We start from the raw sequence: 25,150 nt of genomic DNA, 5'->3' as shown, positions 1-25,150 counted from the left end.
GACCCAGACTGAATTATGGATCAGGCTACAGATCTAAATTCTAACAAAAAATATGTCTATTAATGAGTAATTTGATAAACCATTTGAAGACTAAGCAATGTGTATTTGCTCCATTTGTAATTTGTTAAAACAGAGGGACTGTAGGCTTAAAAAGAAGAACCACCCTGTTCTAAATATAATTCATTTGTGTCCAAGAGGTATTGTGTCAAATATAAGTAACTTGTTAACTACTAGTATTCATATCGGCGAGTACATAAACTGAAGTACTCTCACTTGGTCAGGAAAAAACAGGTTTTGTGATGCCCCTAGATCAGGGGTCTCAAACTCCAGTCCTCGAGGGCCGCAGTCCTGCAGTTTTTAGATGTGCCACAGGTACAAAACACTGGAATGAAATGTCTTAATTACCTCCACCTTGTGTAGATCAGTTCTCCAGAGCCTTAATTATTCTATTCAGGTGTGCTGCAGCAGACAGGCACATCGAAAAGTTGCAGGACTGCGGCCCTCGAGGACTGGAGTTTGAGACCCCTGCCCTAGATGATTATGCATGTTCTCTGGAAGCTTTACCTGGTCTCTGTTGTTAATGTTGGAATAGGGCAGAGCTCCTGACATGAGCTCATAGAGCACAATGCCGAAAGCATACACATCTGACTGGAAGCTGTAGGGATTCTTGTCCTGCAACCTAATCACCTCGGGAGCCTGATAACACACACAGCATTTCATTCATTTTATTAGACACCAGAATTGAATTGAATGATAAATGTCATTACTATGTTCATGAAATTATCATCATTGTATGAGGGTTAGGGTTAGAGTTAGTGTCTTCACTGACCATCCAAAGTATTGAACCAGACAGTTGCTCGAACTGGTGAGAGCCGCTCCAACGAGATTTGACTGTGGCTAGACCAAAATCCCCAATCTTCACAGTCAGATCCTCATGCAGGAAAATATCTTGGAGGACATTAGGTCAAGGAATCCCTGGTACAGCAATGCTTTAAAGCTTACATTCTTTCACTGTCTTTCTGTCTGAACACATCCATGTTAAAGCGGATGGAAACAAGGATACTGTTGCTCTTCAGGTCTCTGTGAATAATGGACTTGGCATGTAGGTAACTGAGAATAGAAAAAAAAGTAATAATACTGCTAAAAAAAATATGACAGTTTTTGTCTTTGTTTGGGCGTTACTTACTCCATGCCCTGAGCAGTCTGCCGGGCGATGTCGATCAGCTTGATCATCTCAAATTTGGTTTCAATGATGTGCAGATGGTGGTAGAGACTGGAGCCTTCACACCACTGGGTCACAATGGCCAGCTGGGGTTTGGTTGTGTAACCCATGAACAGCAGGATATTCACATGACGCGTTTTTCTGATGGAAACCACACTCTGTAGTTAAACTACAAATCAATTGCAGCTGTAGTTACAAAGTAATTAGCTAGCTTTTTAAATAATTGGTTACGTCTACTTTTCTCTAGTGACTCTGCCATAAATTACCTCATTACAGGTGAAGTAAGTGACTCTGCTTGGTTTCCTTAGATAAACTTTTTACCCATCTGAGGTAAAAAAAAAAAAAAGTTTGACTGAAGTGTCTAACAACAAGGATCAAATCTGAATGGATGTAAATGGCGTGGAATCTGTCCGTAGATTAGAATTGACTTTTTTTGTGATAAAATATAGAAAGGTTAAGGCCTAACCATCTGAAAATTATTACCATTACTCTGACACAAAGCTAAACTTTTCTTCCAAAACTGTACTTCCAGTATGACCCCTCTGTTGATAATGGAGCCATTATATTTGTGCCAGTGCAATGACACAGATGTGAGCGCATATATCTAAGTGAACCAATAGTTCAAAATTCTAATTCTAATTCCTCAAGGGATTAATAAAGTATTTATTTAGCCTTTAAAACATATGTACTTCAACTTTTGATTTTCATTGTGTGTGCAAAATTGTTTGTCCTGTTTGTCTCTGTGTTGTCCTGTGATAGACTGGCGACCTGTCCAGCATGACACTGATCCTCACCGTTAACTGCTGGAGATAGGCACCAGCATCCCTCATGATAACATTAGGGATAAGCGTGTAAGATAATGGATGGATTTAGGGATTTTATCTAGGAATATTCTTAAGTTTAACCTTCATTTCACGGAAGCACTTTAAACACTTTCAGTAAGTTACCCGTCTTGTATTATTGTGCTCAAATAAAGAACTTTAGGCTTTCTAGATTATTAATGAATCATTTACAAGTAAATATTGCCTTACTGGACAGTGATTTAAAAGCAATGTTCAATTTGATGCACTTGAAAATTGTGCACACTTGTGCTGGTTCACCTGAGAGAAAAAAGTTAGGTTTACTAGTGCAAAAGTTAGTCTGGAGCCCTGTTACATATTTAGTACATTTAGTTGTACTACATGTAGTTTTAGAAGAAGTCTCTAAGCTAACAATATGTTTCTGCTCTGCCTAAAGCAGCAGCATGTAACGTAAACGACAAAGATTTCACATTTTAAAACTTTCGCTATTTATTTTTTATGAAAAAATAAATAAATAATTGATTTCCACTCCCTCCTCCTGTGTTCTGCAGAATTACTCCGGTCAGTCAGAAACAACCAATCAGAACCAGCATTAATCAGCTAACCGTGCTCTTAGAAGGTTATTTTTTCTTAAAAAGTTTTGATTCAGTTTATTTTGATGCAACCTGTATTTGACTTTCAATGAATGTTTCCCTCTTTTACTAGACATTATTTGATATAGGCAGTGTTGTGAGATTTATTTGACTCATGTATAATTCAGGGTACAGAGAACCTTACTGTTAAATGTCGTTTAACTGGTTGCAGGTTTTTCAGTTGTTCTTTTGACTGAGTAGTTTCTGTACTGTGACTGCAAGTATGTTGCATGTTTTTAATTTTGCCAGATCATATAGTATCATTTATAACTAACGCAAAAAATAAACAGTCAATTCAGGCGATCAGCAAAGATCGGTGATCGGCAGAGATCGGCCTCATGGGTGATCTGTATCAGAATCGCCAGCAAAACACCCGATCGGAGCATCCCTACTAAGAGCAGATCAAGATTACAATCTTTAACTAGAAAATTTCTGAAGAAATTTAAATGGGGCCTGCCAAATTGCGCCCGTTGGTCTGGACCCAGCGTTTCGGCGCTGAAAGTTAGCGTCGACACCATAGGCAGCTGCAGCACGATCGACGGCATGAGGAGAATTACGACTGAAAAGGACTTGCACCATTCAGCATGTTAAAATGAGCATATGAGCTAAAATTAGCCAAAATGCTAATGTTTTGGCTAAATGTTAGCATTAGACAAGACATTTTTTAGCTAAATTAGCATTTAGCTCATTTTCGTTAATGCTACGATTTGCTAAATTTAGCATTAGATAATGCTAATTTTAGCATTTAGCTAAAATTAGCATTTTAGCTCAATGCTAACATAAGCTAAAATGCACATGAGCATTTTGGCTTATATTTGCCAAAATGCTAACATAAGCCTAAATGCTGTCAGTAGCATGAGGGCCATCACTAGGATGTTGCCAATGATTAACTTACTCCATTCAGTTTACTAAACATGGCTAATAAGAAAAGAAAATAGGTAATAGCGTATTTAAGCTAACAGACTAATGATAACAAACTGCCTAAGCTTCACTAAATTGTCACAAGCATCTGCACTAACATGGACTTGCACCATTCAGTATGATAAAGTAAATGTATCAGCTAAAAATAGCCAAAATGCTAATGTTAGGGTGAATGCTGTCAGTAGCATGTGGGGCATCACTAGCATGTTGTCTGTACTTTACTTACTCCATTCAGCATATTAAACATGGCTAATAAGTCAGAAATATAGGAAATAGCTTATCTAAAAGGCTGATGTTAATGAACTGCCTTGCAAAACAACCTGAGAAAAAAAGATAATGTAGAATAATATTATTGCACCACCTGCAGCAGTGCACTAACTTGAGGGTGATATTGAGGCTTTTATTTTGAAATTTTCAGTAGGCTTCATCTTAAATGGCCACATTAATTCAATGTGTAACAGTGCAGTGGATAAACCAGTCAAATAAAGCAAAAACCAGCAATTACATGATGTAAAAATTGTCAAGGCTTTTACTTTGAAAGTTTTATTAAGCTGCATTTGGAAGGGCCAAACTCATCCCATGTATAAGAGTCATTGGATTAAATCAGTTATATAATGCTGAAAAAAAGCAATTACCTGATGTAAAAATATTCAAGGCTTTTATTTTGAAATTTTCAGCAAGCTTCATTTCAAAGGGCCAAACTAATCCCATGTGTAACAGTGATTGTGTTAAATCGGTTATATAATACTCAAAACACAAGTAGTTCTAAAGGCCGGGTCAGTCCTCCTCTGTAGTAACTGACAGTTCCACCATGTTGTAGTTTTGACATTCAGCTCAGACCTCTTCTGTATGCACTGAGGATACCGCCATATTGTAGTTCTAACCTTCAGTCTTTGTAGTTCTAAAGAGCAGCTCAACTATCATGTGAGTGAAACACACAGGGAGAGAGAATTCTAACTGTTTGAAGCAGTTAGTTTTTCTGATCAAAGCAGGCCGAACATCTCCTTATCTAAATGCTGCCAATAGCATATGGGGTATCATTAGAATGTTGTCTGTAATTGACTTACTCCATTCAGTATATTTAAAATGACTAACAAGTAAGAAAAATAGCTAACAGCTTATTTAAGGTAAAAGTCTAATCTTAATGAACTACCTTGCTGCGCAAGGCAGTTCCCTAACCTGAGAGATTTGGTTGATACTGGTTGTTTATTGTCTAAAAAGTCACTAAAGCTGGCAACAATGAGCTGACTTTTATCAACTTTTATAAGATGTGACCTGGTGGGTGGGTCTGTTAGTTAGCCATCTCTCATGGAAGAGCAAAAAGGGTATTTTCAGGCTTTTGTAGCTCTGTATATCTGTGGATAAGATCGGCTTCTCTTGCAAACATCAGCCAATCACATATCCAAAATTAAGGAAATCAGGGTACATTTATCAGTGGACCCTCCAAAAATAGGAAAGTCAGAGTTTGAAGACAATGAACAGATTAACTGGTGTGGTTATACAGAAAATAGTGCAGACCATTTTCTATTTAAGATTAACTGTTGATTTTGCATCTGAATGTGATGACAACCTGTCACCAAATATTAAGCACATAATATTTGATTAATGATGAGAAGCAGAAGTCACCTGAGGACGCCCACTTCATTCTTGAAGGCCTGAAGCTGCTGTGGAGTGGGAGCAGTGACATTCAGCATTTTCACAGCCACATCACCTGGGAGTAAAGGGAAGAGACATCCATCAAAACTAAAGACACTGGTTGCTATTTAATAAATCAGAAATATAGCTCATTGCAGTTGGATCATAATATATTATGCAAAATGAATATGAAATTAATGTAAAAACGTACCTAGGTTTTTTTTTATTATTTATATTTCACTAAAAATGTCATTTTGACAATTATTTATACACACTATAAATCAATGGAAAAATCGCTTTTCTAATTCCTTGTCAGCTTTTTCAATGTTTCCTCTGGTAATTTGTTGATTTATCTTTGGTAGTGTTTGCCAAGTCTTTGAGTTTGGAAGAACTCCTTGCCGTCACCCTAAATTTTGGCTCCACCCAAAGATTTTCTACCAGATTCATGCTTGCACTCTAGCAGAATAAGTAAAAAAGATGTTTTGGAATTATTTTCATAAATACAAAGATTAGACAGATGTTCAGAACGTTTCTCCTGCTGGTGGGACTGAGTGGTGTTTTGATTGGTGTTGCTTTGCTACAAAAACTAAAGCGTCTATGCTAGAGTAGAGAACAGTTCCATATAGACCATAACCCAATCTTTCTACTTTAGCAGAGCAAAGTATTGTCTACTCTTATATTAACTAATGGCTACAGGTTTGTTCTAGCTTGTTAAGAAGCAAACTACAGCCAGAATCTTACCATGCCATTTTCCTTTAAAGACAGTTCCAAAGGATCCAGAGCCTATCCTCTGACCCAGGGTGATCTGACCTTCTGGAATCTCCCAGTCATCACTGGAGTCTCTTCTGCCCAGTGATTTCTGTTCCACAGGATATGGGGTTGACAAACAGCACACAGTACCCTGTTGTGCAACACTTAGATCTCTGATGGGCTCTCACCATTTTATTGCGATCTTCAGACGATGATGAAGACTTGCGTTCCCTTTGTTGGCATGGTGACTTCTGTGGTGCTTTGACACTAGTCAGTGAGCCAGGAAGAGATGCTGGAGGTGTGGCAGACAGCCCAGTGGTAGAACCTGGAGGAGAACAAGGAAAATGTAAAAAGGGTTGGAAGAAGGAATCAAATCTTCTGCATTCTGGATGAAGGACTGGACAGAGTTCTGCATTCAAAGCTTGAGATTTTCAGTCAGACTTTTTTAATTATGCTTAAAAGCTTTTTCTCAATTCATTGTAATAATCCTTTTATTTGTCAATAACCAAAACTAACATATATAGAACTTTATTCAATTGAAAGTTTATACAGCAACAAAGTAAATAAGTGCTTTAGAATTTATCCAGAAAAATGTCTTTACTGGAAGCTAAGTGCGCTAAACATTTTCAAAGTTAGTAGAAGCACTAAAGAAAAAAATTGATCCCCCAATGTAAATATGGATAATAACAAAATACAGTGAATAATTTAATCACAGCTAATAGTGTGAATGACATGAAGAAATTGCTTCTGATTACACACCCTCACAGATTTGTGATTCTTACCTGCATCTGACCTCTGCAAGCCCTGATCACGAATAAGATCCTGAGAAAAGAATGAGAACTGTAAAAATGTGGAAAGGAGCAGAATATCTGCTACTGACAGGAGACAAAGTGACCATCAAACAATGGTCAATTATCAGAGCACTTTTTTATGTCACATCCCATTAAGTGCATGCATAACAGATTTGTTGGGTTAATGTCAAGAACAAACCAGTTTGCCCACCTAAATAGCCTTCCATTTGCACAAAAAATGATAGTAAAATCTTATGAAATATCTTTTAGGGTCATAGGTTTGTTGAGTATAATACAGTAGAGGTGTGAGGATTTCATGAAGCATAGAGTGCAATATTAGATGTGTTGAAGATTGAAAACACAATGTTAATATAAGAATAACTTATTTGTATAAGTAACAACATTAGTCCAGAATTAAAGGACTAATGTCTCAGCCAGATCTAGAGAAACTCATCCATGCGTTTATCTTCAGTCGCATTGATTATTGCAACAGCGTCTTCACAGGTCTGTCCAACAAATCAATCAAACAGCTGCAGCTGATCCAGAATGCTGCTGCTGGAGTTCTCACTAAAACCAGGAAGACAGAGCACATAACACCAGTTTTAAAGTCCCTCCACTGGCTCCCTGTAGCTCAAAGAATAGACTTTAAAATACTGTTGATAGTTTATAAATCACTGAATGGTTTAGCACCACAATACGTTAAAGATCTGCTGTTGTTTTATCAACCTTCCAGAACTCTCAGGTCTTCTGGTTCTGCTCTGCATCCCCAGAACCAGAACCAAATGAGGAGAAGCAGCATTCAGCATCTATGCACCAAAAATATGGAACAAACTTCCAGAAAACTGTAAAACAGCTGAAACATTGACTTCCTTTAAATCTCAACTAAAAACCCACTTGTTTAGAGTTGTATTTGAAACGTAATCAATTAGAAATTTATTGACGGAACCTGATTTAATGTTGTGTTTTTGTTGTTGATTCCATGTTGCATTGTGTTTTTGTGTCTGATTTGATGTAAAGCTCTTTGAAATGCCTTGCTGCTGAAATGTGCTACACAAATAAAATTTGATTGATTGATTGATTGATTTGTATCCAACCAGCAGTGAGTCAGAAGAAACCAATCAAATGATTCCCCCATGAGACATTCTATTTCCCTAAGAGCCAATCAGGTGACTTATTAGAGGCCTATAGACTCAAAATAAAACATAGATTCCATATGTTATGCTTCATCTGTACAAACTGCAAAAAATCTGAATCCAGTCTTTAACGCAAAATGAAAAATATTTTTACCAAATCTGATTTTATATTACAAAAGCGTTTAAGTGCCAATGTTTGAAAATAAATTTGGGAGCGGTATCTTGTTTAAACAAGAACATTTCTAGTTTAAAGAGATGTGAAATATATAGTGTGTGTATATATATATATATGTATATAATTATAATATTAAGATATGTTGGTTTCTCTAAAACCAATATATCTTAATATCTCTTAAATAAGAAAGGATGTAACAGTAAAACTTGGGATTTCTTTTGACGTCTAGAAGAAGCAGGATGAAGAGTCATACGCTTATGACTTTATGCATCTTTAATAAGTTGCAATCTTTCAAAGGAGCATAGTTTTATCTTGTAAATCAAAAAAACTCTCATTATGAGATAAAACTCATGTTAAAATAAGAAACTTGTTTTCACGAGTTATATCTTGTTATAACAATAAAGTTTGTCTTTATAACCATTTTTCTTTTCATTAAAATATGGAAGTTCATCATTATAAAGAGTTTAACATGTTTTGTCTCTTGTAACAATAAACTTTATTTTTTATGTTGTTAAAACGTGAGTGTTCTATTGTTACAACAGTAAACTTTTTTGTTTTCATTAGTTTTGCATCTTGTTGAAACAAAAGTTTTTCATTATAACACCTTGTTCTAATAAGATATTATAACAAAATATACTGCTTCTGATTTTATTTCCAAGCTTTGGCAGTTAAACTCTTCTGTACTTTATGGTAGGAAGTTTTCTACAATTCTAAGTTTTCCCTAACCCTATTCAAAGTTATTTGCTGTCCTAAAGAACATGCAATGCTCTAGTATAAAGGTTTGTTGTTTATGTTTAAATAATGTGTTGCTCAATATAGCAGTAAATACATTGGTAAAAAAAAAAAAAAAAAAAAAAAAAGGGAAAAATGTGGGGTCAAAAAAACATCCAAAAATGAAAGCGAATATTGTCCGAAAACAACAAAAAAAAAAAAACATAATCATAAAAACAACCAACCAGTTGGAAGGATTTTATTGGAGACACACAATCCAAAGCTCCAATCTGCCAGAAACTAAAATATGGTTCATTTTGTTATCTGTCAGTGATATTTCTTTGAGGCTTTACAAATATTTACTAAAGGGTAAAGAGCTAAAAAAAGGGCACATTGAACAAAATCTTAAAACATGGTACAGCAACATAGCAACAACACGTTAATTAAGAGTCTAATATTTAATCAGATCATACTGTATCATTGTCATCACGTGGGGACAAAGCAAATTTTGTATACAATGTTTTCACCAGCAGGTATAAAGTTACTGTTTTTGCAGCTGGCAGAGCTGGACGGTTTTATTAATCTGAGACTATAGTTGTTATAAAGATCATAGGAGAGAAGGTAGGTGGTTATGAAATATGTTATAAACTTTAATAATATCTGACTATTTAACTTCCATAGCACCCTGGCTGCAGATTGCTTTAAAAATTTTAAAAGTTCAGTTAACCCCTCCAAGTTAATTTTTTTAATGTTATCACTTCAGAAAGATCTAGATTTGTAAGGTTGAGAAGTAAATTATTTGTCATTAGATTTTGATATTCAACAGGATCTTGAGAAACAACTATGCATATAAGTTTAGTCAGTTACTGTATATGTCTCCCAAAAGAAATTCTGGCAGAGGTCTACTGAAAGTCTAGGGCCCTAAAAATGCTTGAATTGTAACACAGACCAGACCGTAATTGTAAATCTTTACCATTTGTTCAGTGAGAATGACAATGCTACAAAATTTCATTTAATGGTTTCAGCAAAGATAAATTAAGAGATTAAATTGTACATTTAGGATTTAATTAGGAAGTTTACTTTGTAAAAGTGCAAAAAATGATCTTGATAGTTTGATTGTTGCATTACCATGGCTACAATCTGATGCTGTCATCTTCTGTGTTTGAGCTAGGTTTGTTCATAAATACATCACAGTAAGTAGTAGACAATAATCAGAGATTGATTTTAAACTTGGTCAATAGATCTGGGCCCCCTCTCCCAGGCTTCACTTAATCTATATTAAGTAGCAGTTCACTACTAGTTGTACTGATGTTCTTTGTGAGAAGGGGTGGCTAAATCAGATTCTGAATAAGGTCACATATTGCCTTGGACCGGCCCTGCATGAACAACCAGAGTGCACGTCTCTGGCTGGGTGCAAGAGACCAACAGGGAGATTTTATTAATGAGGCACTAGCAGGGACAGGCCTTCAGGTTTTGAGGTGCGTTGCAGTGACAGTTGCGGTACAGTTTCTTTATATCAGGATATATATAAGTCAGGATATATAAGGATATATATATATTGAGTCAGTCCCATAGCGGTGGTAGTTGCCTGTAGAGAAACCAAGCAAGAAACCAGTGCTGGACTAAATCAGAAGTTTCTCTACACAAAGCTATTTCTATGTTTGGGGATGAGGAGGTTTTTTGTTTTTTTGCTATTATGACAACAATTGCAAAAATAAATAAAAATGATCTTTCTAACTTCAACATCAGACCTATGTTTTTATTCACAAACAAGTGAATGTTGAAAAAAATATATTCTTGCCCATAATCTGATAGTTAGAGGGTGGAGTTTTGCACCCTTCCTCCTGGGCTTGGTGTTTTAACAACATGGAGGCAGAGACACTGAGAATCTGTTCAGTTATTATTAGACCAAAGGCAGCCAGGCAAATTTATTATTATTAAATTGCTTTTGTTTGCTAAATACTATTGTTGAGGCCTGTTTGTGCCAAACAATAACAAATACATAATTTAAAAATAAAAAACAACTCAAAAAAGGGCACTTGGGACATCAAGGATAAAAGGGGCGGAGGCCCAAGCTTCCTCTGCTCCCCTATTCTCTGCACGTGCCTGCTAAACAGTACTCATTACCTTGTGAACCTTGGACATAGTTTCTCATATTCAGCAGACTCACATCAATGTTGACAGGCTCAATGGTGTTAATATGGACGTTGGGGGCGGAGGACGAACGATCTCGCTGGCCAAACTGGTTGCGGTGGTCTTCCTCACTGGTCCGAAAACTATTTGGAATGGGGATGGACTTGGATGGGGATACTGTAGTGTGGTATATAGAGCTGAAGAAATGATGATGAGGAAAAAGGTCAGCAGACTGGCATTAGGACTACATCTGAAATTCTGACATTGATCAAAAGTAAAGGGCGCTCTCATCAGGCAGGATGTGACCACTGAAACAGCACATGTGGATTAAATACAGATCGTTGCTGCCTTCCTATACCCAACAAATTCCACAATTATATTTAGCAGATTGCAATAGAATATAACGAAACTGTAAAATTCCAATATTTACACTGTAATTTACAGAATGTATGGGATCTACAGGCAGCTGGCTGGAACAAACATTCAGTGTCTCAGGTATGATTGGACTGATTTTGGGAGCACTTCTGAATAGCAGTGTGAGCTGAAGAAGTGCATACCCGGTGGAGTCCGATGGGGGGAGAGATGGACAGAGCTCAGACACGGGTGTGGTTCCCTCTGAGGAGACCTCTTCCTGGCTGAACGGATGATGCTCGAAGAACTTTGATACAAGCAGCAAGCTGCACAACACAAAAATAAAGACAAAATAATTTCTAAAGTTAGTTTAGACAATCTGAAGGTAAGTGAGCTCAAAAGCGGAGCCATAATGTTGTTCAGATGGACATTTACCAATTACTTAGTAGAACTAGCAGGAAACGGGGAGCATCACACGGTTTGTAAATATAAGACCACAGCACCACCATGTGGTCAACATGGTGGAAGTTTTACAATGTTAACTCAAACACTGGGGTTAATATTGTGTCATGAAACAGAGATGTTTATGTGTAAAAAGATAACCACGAGAAAAATATATTTATTATTAAATCCATTTACAGACATGCTAAAAAGCAAGTTGGTTTTGTGCATTAAGACATTAAATTAATACGGTTTTTACAATGTTCTAAAATTACATGTACAGTGGCCATGAAAAAGTTTTTACTCCTTTTTGATTTCCTAAACTTCTACACATCAAACTAATTAAAATATTAGTCAGACAACACAAACAAACACTAGCAATATTAAAGCAATTTATTTACGGTAAGATCATCATCAGCTTTTAATGAGATAAGTCGAGACGGATGGAATAAAGGCATGAATAGGGTTTTCCTAAAATGCAAGTTTTTATTTGAAATAAAATAAAGAATTCATGTGAAGCAAAAAGAAATAATTTCTTCCTAGTTTGATCACAATAAAAGGAAAAAATGGAGATGTAGCTGCATTTATCAAAGCAGGTGATAAACTATGCCTTCAAAAATTTAAAATGCGGGTGGAACAGGAGGCAGTGTGAGATACAGAGATGCTGTGCTAAAAATAAAACCTTTGACAACTGTAGACGCTGCAAATTTTTGTGTGGGAGTTGCACCGAGCAAAAAGAGGTGATCTGTGCTGTCTGCAAGTTGTAAATTATTGTATTTGCCTAATTATAAATAGTTTAAATAGTTAGAATAATAAAAAAGAACAAAAACATACTTCTTTAGACCAAATCTACAAAATATCAAATTGCATCTTCCTGTGTCTTCCTGGCAGCAGCCAGTCACTGTATGGTGGCATTTTGGATCATTTCGCTTAGCTTAATTCGCTACATTTAGTGCAAGACCTTCAATCTCGCCAAATCCAAACCACTGTTGTTTTTTCAGAAACTATACAGAAACTTGTCTGTGTTCTGAACTCAACGTGGCATCGACTAGGCCCTCTATTGGTTAAAAAATGTTTTTGCACTGAGCGATAACAATAAGTATACCAGAGCCAACTAATATTAGTGAGAAGTAGGAATGTGCGAAATAGCATGAAATTTAAATCATGATATCCATTTTGATGGGTAGCTGTAACAATATATACAATTGAAATGAAAAAAAATTATAATAATTGAGTGAAATGTGAAAATGAATGTGTTAAAACATTTACTTTGGCTAGTTTTCATGGATGTTATTTGCATTCAATGTTTGTAATAGTTTTATTATTTTTATGGTGTTGCCTGTCATTGCCAGGTCTTCCTTAAAAAATCTAATGTTAAGGGAGACTTAACATTAACATTGTTCATTCATTTATGAATGAAAAATATATCTACGGTATGTAGAATCACTAACTTTAATGTATTGGATGTCTATGTCGAATCCTCCTTTTTCTTCCAAATGTTGTGACTGAATCTTCTAGTCAATTGAATTCAAATACTTGCTTCGTTTAAGGTGGTAAAACAAATTGCTTGTATTTCCTCCCTTTGCAGGAGCTATGGTTTTGGAAAGTCAGACCGATACTCCCCACTTTCTGAGCGTGGCGTTTGCCATGCTCCTCCTGAGCATTGTGCCAAGACCATGGGAGGGTTAAGACAATTAGTCCATTGAACTCTGTGAGCGTTCCAGAGGGGTCATACTGACCCCACATGCCCTTTAACCTCTCTTTCCCCACTGTCTAACCATGACATCTGCTGCGCTCCTCTTGAGCGTTGCGCTAAGAAAGACTACTGGCGTTTTGGCACCTGCCTTTTTAACAAGCTTTTCCCTCGTGCTCTCTGCTACACTGCTTCCCGTTTGCCCAGTTTCGATGCCAGTCGATTATGTCATCAACAAGCATTACTGCGGTCAGCCAGTAGAGTGCAGATCTCTTTCATAGGCCAAATTTCTATCATTTCTACCGTATAGTGTAGATATTGTGCATTCCTAGTGTGAAGTGTGTCGGGAATGACTAAAACACAAGTGTCATGATCTGATTAAGTAGAGAGAAAAAGTTCCAAGCTGGACAGCTGGATGAAGCCCTCATGTCCAGAACTTACTCCAGCTGGTCATAGTTGACACACATGAGAGGAACCTCTGTGCTGCAGCGCTGATGGAACTTGTAGCCACAGGTCTGACAGCGAAAACCCTGGAACAGCAGTTTTCTACAGAAATCACAGAAGGCCAATGTGAAGAAGGTCTTCCTCACCTGCCAAACACACATAAATACATAATCAGGAGCATGTGGGCCTGAGCAACAAAGAAGATAGGTTCTTGTCTCCAGAAATGCTAGCAGTGCAGTGTGTCTCAAACCAGGTGGCAGCTCAGCAGCGACAGTACCAGTTTTCAAACAACAGTACACAGACTCCGTTAGGGACACTTGATGGACTGGTTATAACCCCATCTCTGAGGGTTAGTGATTACGACTTTTGTTGGTTCAGTTAAAAGTTTAACCAGCTTCAACATGTGTGTGAGTGTGCAAACCAAATTAAAAAAAAGTAAACAAAAAAAGAAAGTTTTCCTGTGAAATAGGGTTGAATCAATAACTTGGAAAAACATGATGACTTGTTTATTTAAATAATCAACAAATTCAGTAGTCATTTAATTGTTAACTGGAGTATAGAGACTCAAACATGTCATGTACTGAAATAACGCCGCAATCAGATCAGTAATTATCCCAAACTGTTTGAAAATATATAAATTTGGCATTCAAGATAAAAAAACATACCTTTGTTCATTTCTTTTACCTACAACTCTTCTCGTTGCAGTTTTAGCTTCACCTGCTTCAAATCCTGTGAAATACCTTCTATTAAGCATCTTTTTGCTATCCATTTAGTACACTGTATTGATGTTAAGCCTACCAGAAAAGTCTGAGCTTTTCACATATTCATATAAAGAATGTTTTACCTGCAGATGCATCCTTTGCTGCAGATGATTAAGAATTCATGAAAGGAATGCTGTTAATGCATTTTAGGCAATACAATGTCCATTGTCTAATTCAATAAGAAATTGTTTATTTACTTCTATTAATGTATTTCTAACACTGTATATAAAAGGTTTAAGAGGTTAAATGAAAGAATCTGCAGAAAGTACAATGTTTTTTACCTGATCAATCATCAGAGTAATCAATCCAGTAATCAATTACTAAAATAATCATTAGTTGCAGCCCTGCTGTAAACTGAAACTTGTTTAACATTTGTTATGCTATGTTTAATGGTTTTAATAGTCAAGATTTAATGTAACACAAAATTCAGAGTTCAGAACACACTTCCCTTAAAGTCACAGTTTGGTATAGATGGACAATAAAACTTCTTTTAAATGGTCAATACTGTTCCTTCCATCTTCTTCTGCTGCTTATCTGTGGTCGTGTCAAGGAGGCAGCAGCCTAAGTAGGGAGGCCCAGACTTCTCTCTCTTCAGTTACTTGGGCCAGCCGAGAAACACAGTCCCTTCAGCACAGCATGTCCTTGGTCTTCCCCTGGCTCTCGGCCTGTAGGGACATGTCCGGAATACCTCACCAGGGAGGCATCCTAACTAGATGCCTAAGCCACCTCAACTGGTTCATCTCGACGTGAAGGAGCAGCAGCTCTACTCTGAGACCGTCGTGGATAACTGAGCTCTTTAAGGATGAGCCCAGAGACCCTACGTAGAAAGCTAATTTCAGCTGTTTGTATCCATGACCTCGTTCTTTTGGTCATGACCCAAAGCTCATAACCATAATAAATGAGGGTAGGAACTTAGACCGACCAGTAAATTGAGAGCTTTGCTTTTTGACTCACCTCTCTCTTCACCGGTACAGCGTCCACTTCACTGTAGATGCTGTGCCAAACTGTCTGTTGATCTCCCATTCCACTTTTCCCTCATTCATGAACAAGATCCCGAGATACTTAAACTCCTCCACTTGGGGAAGGCCATATTCCCTAAACCCAAAAAAGGCACTCAACCCTTTTTCTGTTCAAGACATGGCATTGGATTTGTACGCACTGATCCTCATCAAGGCCACTTCAAACTCGGCTGTGAACCACTCAGTGAAAGCTGTAGATCATGACTTGATGAAGCCAGTAGAACCTCATTGTCTGCAAAAAGCAGAGTTGCGATCCTAAGGCCACCAAAAAGGCCACCTTAACACGTTGGCTGCGCCTAGCTTCTGTCCATAAAAGTAATGATCAGAGTTGGTGACCAACGGCAGCCTCGGCAAGATCTAACTCTTACCAGAAACAAGCCAAACTTACTGCCAGCGATGTGAAGTCTGACACCAGTACTACAGGGACCTAACACCTAACACAAGTATCACAGGTCCCAGTACACCATACTCCTGCAGTATCCCTCACAGAGCCCTACATGCTCGAACTCCTTCTCCAAGTCCACAAAGAATATGTAGACTGGTTGGGCGACCTCCCATGGACCTCCAGGACCCTGCTGAGGGTGTAGAACTAGTCCAATGTTCCACGACCAGGACGAAAACCACACTGCTCTTCTTAAATCAGAGGTTAGACTAGCCGACAGACCCTTCTCTCCAGGACCGCTGAATGAAACCTGCCAGGAAGGCTTAAGAGTGTGACCCCTCTGAAGCTGCAGAACACTCTATATCAAGGGTCACCAAAACGGTGCCCACAGGCACCCAGTCGCCCAAAGGGACCTATCAGGCGCGGAGCAAGTTCTAAAAATAGCCATTGTCATTAGGGAGCACTGCCAAAGAAATTATTTAATTTAATGTTTTTATATTGAATTAATAACATTTGTTTATATTTAGATTTTTTTTAAGTAAATTATAAAAATGTTTAAAATAAATTGCTTTATGCATAAAACTCTTTTCAATGGTTAAAGTTCAGAACTGCGCAAATGCCTGCAAGATTTTATCGAAGGGCAGCAGCGCCTTCAGCTGTACGGCTGCACACACTCTGCCTACCTTAAGATTTTCCTTGAAGTAAAAAAAGAAAAGAATAATTTCTGAAATTTTTATTATCAAACCCTCTTTACAATTAACAAAATTGTGGAGAAATAAAAAGATCTTATGTGTCAAAACATGTTGTACGTAGCGCACGGCTGAGTCTGTGGGGGTCAAAGGGCACGCCAAAGCTTAAATCTTATTGGTCAGTTTGCTTTTGTCTATTTGGCGTCTTGGCGCTTTTTCTGTAAGCTAAAAATGAATGAGCAGAGTCTGAACCTCCGGTAGTTCTAAGAGCGGTTTGGATCCCGGTGGAGCTTTTTACCATGTCGGTTCTGACAGGTCCCCTGTTTATGAGCTTCTTTGACGTTTCCTGAACTGCAGAGCTAATGGGTCACCAGTTAACTGACATCTGCCGCTCTTCCTGAGCGCCACGCTAAGACTGTGGGTTAAACAATTTAATCTAGTCGATACGTTCCCCAATTAATCAAACATTGTTGCTTCACCTTCTCCTTTGGACGTCTGACACCAGCTGAACCTGGGAATCAACATCCTCCTCTTTCCGTGGATCTCATGGGTAGGCTTTGCTTCCATGTCTTTATTATTTATCATAGTTTGTGTAAAAAAAAACAAAAAAAAAACAAGGGTGCGCTGCTTTAGTGATTTAGCTTTTGTGTGACGCGCACATGATGTGCTTTGGAGATGTGGTTGTGCTCTTCCAGGTCAGGAGCAATGATAGTTTTGTACCTTCCAATCTGTCTGACATTTTTTTTTCGACATCTGCTGGTGTCAGCCAACAGGTGACCCATCAGCTTTTAAGTTTGCGAAAACACAAAAAAGCTAATAAACCAGTGACCCGCCAGAATCGCACACTGTAAGAAGCTCAGACGGGATCTTAGAACAACGGGAGGTTCAAACTCCACTCATCATTTTTAGCTCACAGAAAAAACAAACTGACCAATAAGATTTAGGCTTTGGCTGCCCTTTGACCCCCACAGACTCACACTGAAGTGCGCTAAATACAAGATGTTTTGACACAAAAGACCTTTTTCTTCTCTCTACAATTTTGTTACTAGTAAAGAGGGCTGGACAATAAAATATACAATAATTTTATTTATTTATTTATCTTTTTATTTTATTTTAAGGAAAATCTCGCAGTGCGTACAGCTGCAGCTGCAACAACCTGTACTCTCAGTGACTTGCGGGCAATTTAGAATCAGACAGAAAAGCTCCAAAACGGATTCAATCTTAAAACTCTGAACTTCTGATCACATAATAGCAATTAACCATATTGGCCATGGTAAATTGTTACTGAAAACTATTGTGAGTAGTCCCTAATATCAATATGATCAGGCAGCATGTAATCATATATACATATATGTATTATTATTATTATTATAAAGGCTGAGCCAAGAAAATTTATGACTGTTTTAAACAAGTAGCCTTTCATGTTACTCTGTAACCATGAAGTAGCTCCCAGTCTCAAAAAGGTTGGTGACCCCTGCTCTATAGTCTACCCTTTTTGAATATGGGGACCACCACTCCAGCCTGCCAATCCAGGGGAACTGCCCCCGATGTCCACACAATCTTGCAGAATCGCATCAACCAACACAACCTTACAACAACCAGAGGTACTCCAGGGAATCTCATACACCCCCGGAGCCTTGCCACTGAGAAGCTTTTTGACCACCGTGAGCACTTCAAACTCGGCTATTTGAAGTGGTTCGCAGCCTGCTTCCACTTCCTGAGATGCCAGATGGTGTATGAGGGAATTTTCCTGCCGTAATTTGCTAGAAGGAAAATAACGTACCCAATACAACACTTTCATTCTATTGGTTGAGAGGTTGCCAGACAACGGTGCATTTTTGTTCCTAAAGCAAGCAGAGAATGTTTCATAAGTGAGCAAAGTTTTGCAAGAGCGCGAGAAAAAAAAGGTTTGAGTACAAACATTACAAGTTTTGAGAAGAAAGACGTTAAGTCCTGCTTTCAAAATGAAAATGTAAGCAAAAATATTAAAAGTTTTGAGAACAAAAGTCATGTAATCCTGCTTTCAGACTGAAAATGATTGCTCTCAAATTATGGCAGAAAGATTTCCCTATAATGGTGGACCAGAATTATCTCAAAGCCACCCAAGCCGCATACTGCTTGTACCCATCAGAAACACAAAGTTCTAGTTTGGTCCACCATTCTCTCTCCACTATAGCTGAATGAGAAACCTTAATGTTCCCAAGTAGCAGAGTTTAGTAATAGCTCAGAGTTCTCTCTGTTTTTAAATCTGCACTACAGAACATTGTATTGTGCAGTTAGTTCTTGACATGAAGATTCTGATGGGTTCAGATATAAAACAAGGCTGTATTAACATTATTTAGACAGGAATACTTGTACCATGACACCCCTAATGTTCAGCATTTAGATTATAATAGATGCATAATTGGAGACTTACAAAGTTATGTGTGGTAAGTGGCACATTCTCCAACACTTCCACGTGGAGCTCCTCTCCGGTCAGCCAGGAGATGTCTGTGTCCCAGCCAATAGGCTTCTTTTCTCTAAAACAGAAGTTGAGAGTACAACAGCTGCTGAAAAACAAAGACTGGTTGTTAACAGAAAAAAACTACGGTAAGCATCCTACTGCTTCAGTATTACTGGTTAATTTCACCTCAAGCAATCATGTACTGGAAGACACAACTGATGCAAGCAAACCAAATGTTGCTTGCATTAGAGGAATCAGGTTAGAGTTGTAATCTACTCTACCCTGTAACATGAGCGCCATACACAAATCTGTATCTGATTTCAAATGTACACTTTTTTCATTAGAATGCCCGCATGCAACACCGACAGAACCGACAACTGCAACCTTCTGCCTTCAGGTCTCTAGAAAGGTGTAGCTTCGCTACAGTTGAGCTCAGAGTTTACTTCACAATGGCTTTAGACCCTCTACAGTGTGGTTGTTACAATGCTAAAATTTTAAACTCATCACCAAAGACTGGAAGAAATGATACTTGAGATCATGTTTTATACTGCAACATTCTTTTTTGACTGCACAGTTTTACTTCAAATAAAGAGCAGAAACAAATGTGTGAAATTTCCCCCTCAATTGATGAAGTATATTCATTCAAGATCTACTGGCTGAGTCATTAGATCTTTACATAAGTGTGAAAAAAAATGTTTATTTTAATTATGAGATTATAGTTGGTGCTTAAATACTGTAAATAATGTCTTCCTATTGAATAGAAAATGTGAAAGAAATAAAATTTAAAAATCACCAGTTAATTATGTGTAAATGAGGGCAGCTGGTGGCTTAGCTAGTTTTCTTGGAGCAACCCTAAAAACAGCTCCGGGCCTCATGGCTGTCTGGTTTTCTCCATCCATACATCTTCTTCCGCTTATCCGGGGTAAGGTCGCGGGGGTAGCAGCTTCAGAAGGAAGGCCCAGACTTTCCTCTCCCCAGCCACTTCTTCCAGCTCCTCCAGAGGAATCCCAAGGCGTTCCCAGGCCAGCCGAGAGACATAGTCCCTCCAGCGTGTCCTGGGTCTTTCCCGGGGCCTCCTCCCAGTGGGACGTGCCTGGAACACCTCACCAGGGAGGTGTCCAGGAGGCATCCTGACCAGATGCCCGAGCCACCTCAACTCCTCTCGATGTGAAGGAGCAGCAGCTCTACTCTGAATCCCTCCCGGATGACTGAGCTTCTCTCTCTAAGGAAGAGCCCAGACACCCTACAGAGAAAACCCATTTCGGCCGCTTGTATCCGCGATCTCGTTCTTTCGGTCATGAGCCAAAGCTCATGACCATAGATAAGGGTGGGAACGTAGATCAACCGGTAAATCGAGAGCTTTTCTTTTTGGCTCAGCTCTCTCTTCACCACGACGGACCGGTACAGCACCCGCTTGACGGCAGACGCTACGCCAATCCGCCTGTCGATCTCCCGCTCCCTTCTTCCTCCATTGGCTGATATCAAGCCAAAGTCCATTTCAGTTACACATTTTGTAGATTTGATAGCATCAAGAGGGAATGGTTGTCCGTTACACAGGTAATGGGTAGGATGTTGCGCACGCCATCACCAACTATGAGCTCTGAATAGAGAGTACTAAGAAAGACAGCACTACCAATCTCATCTGCTAGTGCCAAAGTCTCTCCGGCTAACGTGCTTCGTACCACTCTCCTAATCCATTTTGATGGATTGGAAGTTACTCTTGATTAACTTCCATACAATTCCTTCGCTTTCTGCCTCTTGAGGTGGACTGAGATACACATCCCGTGTTAAATCTTTATCTTGCAAAAATGCTGCTTTGATGTCAATAGAGTTCAGCTTCCATTTATTTTGACATATAACACCTATGACCATCTTTAGAGATTCAGAGGAACAAGTGGGTGAATCCTTAGGAAGTTCTTGAATGTTAATTTCTTCAAAGCCTCTTGCAACCAGTCTAGCTTTGGGTCCCATGCCTGCTTGTGTTTTTGTGAGTGTACACACCTACCTCATTGATATGCATTTCTGACCTTCATCTTTTTCCTCCATAAATGCATTGTTTCTATTCCAGTTTTCAAGTTCAGTTTGTTTAGCATGTGAGAAAATATCCTCATTCACCACTAATATTTCATCTCTGTCATCAGCATCGGTCTTGACATTTTCAACCACTTCGAGCTTGCTTACTTGTCCCGTATTAACTGACTCTGTGGATCCAGCAATTCCTCTGGCTCGGTGTATTCTAAGTTGTACCCGTTTTTGTGTTTCCCACTGGCTTTTCTTGCCTGGCTTGTTATTTTTCCAGCATATTTTGACCTGTTTCTTTGTTTGTGTATTTAACTCCTTGCCCAGCTTCCAGTTTTATTCCTTCACTTACAGTTGTTGTGTGTGCCAGTGGGAGGCCATCCTCTTCAGGTTGTACTGGATCACAGGAGGATTCGCCGTTTTCTGCCAAAAACTTGAAAACAGCAAATCTTCCTGTGATGTACTCTGACATATGTTCCACCATGCCTGATGAATATTACTACACCATCTTGGCCAATAACCACACCTGGCCCCTTTCCAGGACCAGGTGTGGTTATTGCGTTTATAATAGACAGTCTGTACGTTTATAATAGACTTTGTCTCCTGTTTCATATTTGTCATATGTAGGTCTGTCGCGATAAACGATAAATCAATTAATGTACTAATTATCGGCTTTATCGTCTCTTCCAGCCTATTTCTCTTTCTGTTGATGACAGTAAATTAAAAAAAGGCTCAACTCCGCTGCTCTCCACTGACCCTCCCTTCCTCATTTCCTCAGTGTAATGTCCAGTTCACACTACACCATCTTAGAGCTTTCGGCTGATTGTCGGCCCATTTTCAAAACATGAGAGATCACACAATAGCCGACAGAAATCCTAGGTATAACGATTCGATCGGGTTCCATCGTGCCATGTGGTGCCAACAATGGGCACAAAACAATGGCTACAAGTCCAGTGAACTCATTTTAAAACCAGGCATTAATCAATGATTTCCTACAATCTACCTGCAGTGCATGTGGTTCTAGTGTCAGTGTAACGTCCTGACTGAATGAAAATCATTAGAACCAATTTATGTCACGTTAACGAAGAACAGCTGAAAAGTTACTGGGTTCATCAACTGCATAGCAATTTTGCTCCAACTCCTCCCCTCATCATTTCTGTATTCTTTGCACAAAATGTTTTATAAACATTAATGTTGTTTCCATATATTATCTCCAATGTCTGCTGGACTTTGGGTTGCGCCGTGTCAGCTGTTTGGGATTTCCTTCTGTAATTTCCTCTCAGAAAGAATCCGTGCTTTCTGATTGGCTACATTCAACAGGCTGCGTTAAGCTCCCAGTCGGGGAAAACCTCTGATTTAGATGGAGCGGCCACGACGATCTACCATAACACACCACAAACTACAGGATGATCTGTTATGAAATCACACAATCTTAGAACGACTAAAGTTCTAAGATTGTCTTAAGGGGAAAATGTAGGTGTGAACTAACATGTAGTGTGAACTATTGCATCAGGTAGTCGATGTTCCATCTTCTCTATTTAAATCTAATGATTATTGAATGGCAATATGGTTTACAGACTTCATAATCTGCACTCTTTGGGTTAAATCCAGTATTTATTTACACTCTGGTGTTTTTATTCAAGTACATTTTTGTTAATAGAGACTGAGAATCCATTTTATTTTTGTTTTTGGTTGTTTTATTTATTTTATCAGTTCCAGTGTTAAATGCTCTTTTGAAAATAAAGTATATCTATCTTTGGCAGGAAATCGCATGTATTATTATGTCGTTTCCATTAAATCTGTACAAACGTCTCCAAACAATATTATCGTCTACCGCGATTAATGTAAGACAATTAATCGCTCAGCAAAATTTGCAATCGTGACAGGCCTAGTCATATGTGGGTCGCAGCTGTTTTCGGAGAGCTCTTCGGATCTTCTCTATACATTCAGCCTCAGCAAAGGCTTTTCTCATGCTATGCAGTGTTGCAGTGTGATGACCCATCCATATATTGACATCAGTTTCCAATGCTGGAGGTCTATCAATAAGAACAAAAGGCAGGTTTGGTTTTTGACCAAAAACAAGTTGATAGGCATTGTATCCATGTGCATGTTGTTTTTTTGTCATCAAAGCCCAGTCCAGGGCCCTTTTCAAGTCACATTTGTTGTCTCTCTTTACCTTGAGCAGCATTTCAGTGAGAATCTGATTGTCTTTCTAGCAGGCCGTTGCTCCATGGACTGTATCCAGCAGTGGATTTAAGCTCAATGTTAAAACATTCAGCTATGTCTCATTTCCTCATTGTTAAATTCACCTCCATTGTCAGTGAATAATCTGTGAGGGGGACCATGAACGCTTATCCGGCAGCAAATAAAATGCTTCACTATCTCTTTGGGTGTTTTTGTGGTGATACTGCTCCCTTCGCTGAATCTTGCAAAATGGTCGATAGCATGTAGACACCACAGACCTTCCTCAAGCTCATGTAGGTCCACAGCTACAGTCTCATTATACGTTGAAGCCATGGGCAAACCCTCTGCAGATTTAGGTTTCGCTCTACTGTATGGGATGCGATGCATATTTCACAGTTTTTTACAATTTCCTTCAGGATTGTATTACTTTCATCATCAGTGTTGCCTGATAATGTAATCCAACATGGACGTGTCGCCCTGTCTGTTGATTCAATCAAACTCTATGAAAGCTTCGTACTGTCGATCCTTTTCATTTAAAAAAAATACTGAATCCAGCTTGTTTAAATTGAATTTCTGTCATTCCTGTATCGTCGTTGAGATGTTCCATAGCGATTTCCAGCGAGCTTTCTCTTGCTCTTCTTGATAGCGACAGGGTAACTGCTAGACCTTGCTTCTATTTGTCTAAGTCGGTAACAAGTCTTCAGATTTCAATCTCATTTTTCCAACTTTCGTAAGACATCTTCTCATCAAACAGTGGGGGAACTTTGTAATTTCCAGCAGCCATTCTCCGCTTTCAATGTTGACTCAATAATCACACTACTGATGTTAGCATCCACACTTTAATGGTCCCCATAAAACATAAAACACCCTTACATGCGCTCCAGCCCTCCTTTCACTACAGAATGAAAAAATATAGTTCTAGCCCCGCCTCCCATTACTTCACATCCAACAGTAAGCTAGAAAGCTACTTTCAACTTAACAGTACTTAGTCTGCAGGCCAGTATGTACACTGGCTTGCTTTTGTTAGCATTAAGCTTGCAGACTGAATATTCAGTAAAATTGTAAAAAACAATATTTTCAAAAGGGTTTTTTAAACCTGTGGAGGGTTCAGTTTTTTTCAGGTTTTAATCGATAAATCTAGACTTATTTTCCTTCTAGAAACATACATGTGATGAATCAGGATCACTTGAAATTTATTCTTGGACATGGTCTTAAAGATCATACAGTGACATTTTTTTAATATCTACCACTGCAATTCAGCTAAGCATTTTTTTTCCCTTCCCATCCACAGGATCGATTTGTGAGATCTAGTGTCCCTTATATGAAAGTAGGCTGACAGGAAAGGGGGAAAGACATGTGGCAAACATTGCAGGGTCCGGGAATTGAATCCGCGACGGCCGCGTTGAGGACTCAAGTCCTCCAAACGTGGGTTGTGCTATCCCCTACGCCATCACAGCACGCCCTTTAGCTAAGCATTTTAACAGAAAACTTACCCATCCTGTATTCTATAGACTGCACAGCACTCTGGGATGAGTCCCCGCATCATCAGAGCTTTCTTCAGTGAGTCCCTCACAGTCATCCCACAGCGGGCTGGGACCTGAACACAAAATAGCAGCACTCACTGAAATGTCTCTAAGTAATCATCATGAGAGATGAGCTAAAGCAGCAGCAGAAACAATTTATTGTTGAAATTTTCAGGCTTGACTTTATCAGCTGCTTTCATGTCTAAAGCTTTGACTCATCTCAGGAAAATGCACTGCACATTTGGTCAATACGAAATATAATACAGAGTCGTTATTTGCACATGTATTACACGTGTAT

General features: G+C 38.6%; 1 protein-coding gene across 2 annotated transcripts in view; it reads right to left on the bottom strand.

Annotated features, from left to right (window-relative positions):
* The window catches only part of braf (B-Raf proto-oncogene, serine/threonine kinase), a 44,758-nt gene that overhangs the window by 4,364 nt on the left and 15,244 nt on the right, over positions 1–25,150 (bottom strand). Inside the window, exons 4-16 of one of the 2 annotated variants that reach the window (XM_044107567.1) lie at positions 24,823–24,926; positions 19,100–19,202; positions 13,830–13,978; positions 11,461–11,580; positions 10,941–11,100; positions 6,743–6,782; positions 6,149–6,285; positions 5,952–6,069; positions 5,202–5,286; positions 1,187–1,363; positions 1,064–1,110; positions 830–948; positions 565–696 (exon numbers count right to left, since the gene is read on the bottom strand). In XM_044107567.1, coding sequence (XP_043963502.1) covers positions 565–696; positions 830–948; positions 1,064–1,110; positions 1,187–1,363; positions 5,202–5,286; positions 5,952–6,069; positions 6,149–6,285; positions 6,743–6,782; positions 10,941–11,100; positions 11,461–11,580; positions 13,830–13,978; positions 19,100–19,202; positions 24,823–24,926 — 1,491 coding nt within the window. The remainder of the gene's footprint in view (positions 1–564; positions 697–829; positions 949–1,063; positions 1,111–1,186; positions 1,364–5,201; positions 5,287–5,951; positions 6,070–6,148; positions 6,286–6,742; positions 6,783–10,940; positions 11,101–11,460; positions 11,581–13,829; positions 13,979–19,099; positions 19,203–24,822; positions 24,927–25,150) is intronic. The other variant, XM_044107568.1, reaches the window with a different exon arrangement.

This window comes from Gambusia affinis, linkage group LG23 (genome assembly GCF_019740435.1).
Source record: "Gambusia affinis linkage group LG23, SWU_Gaff_1.0, whole genome shotgun sequence".
Taxonomy (NCBI): Eukaryota; Metazoa; Chordata; class Actinopteri; order Cyprinodontiformes; family Poeciliidae; genus Gambusia; species Gambusia affinis.
This window is presented reverse-complemented; position numbering and strand designations above follow the sequence as displayed.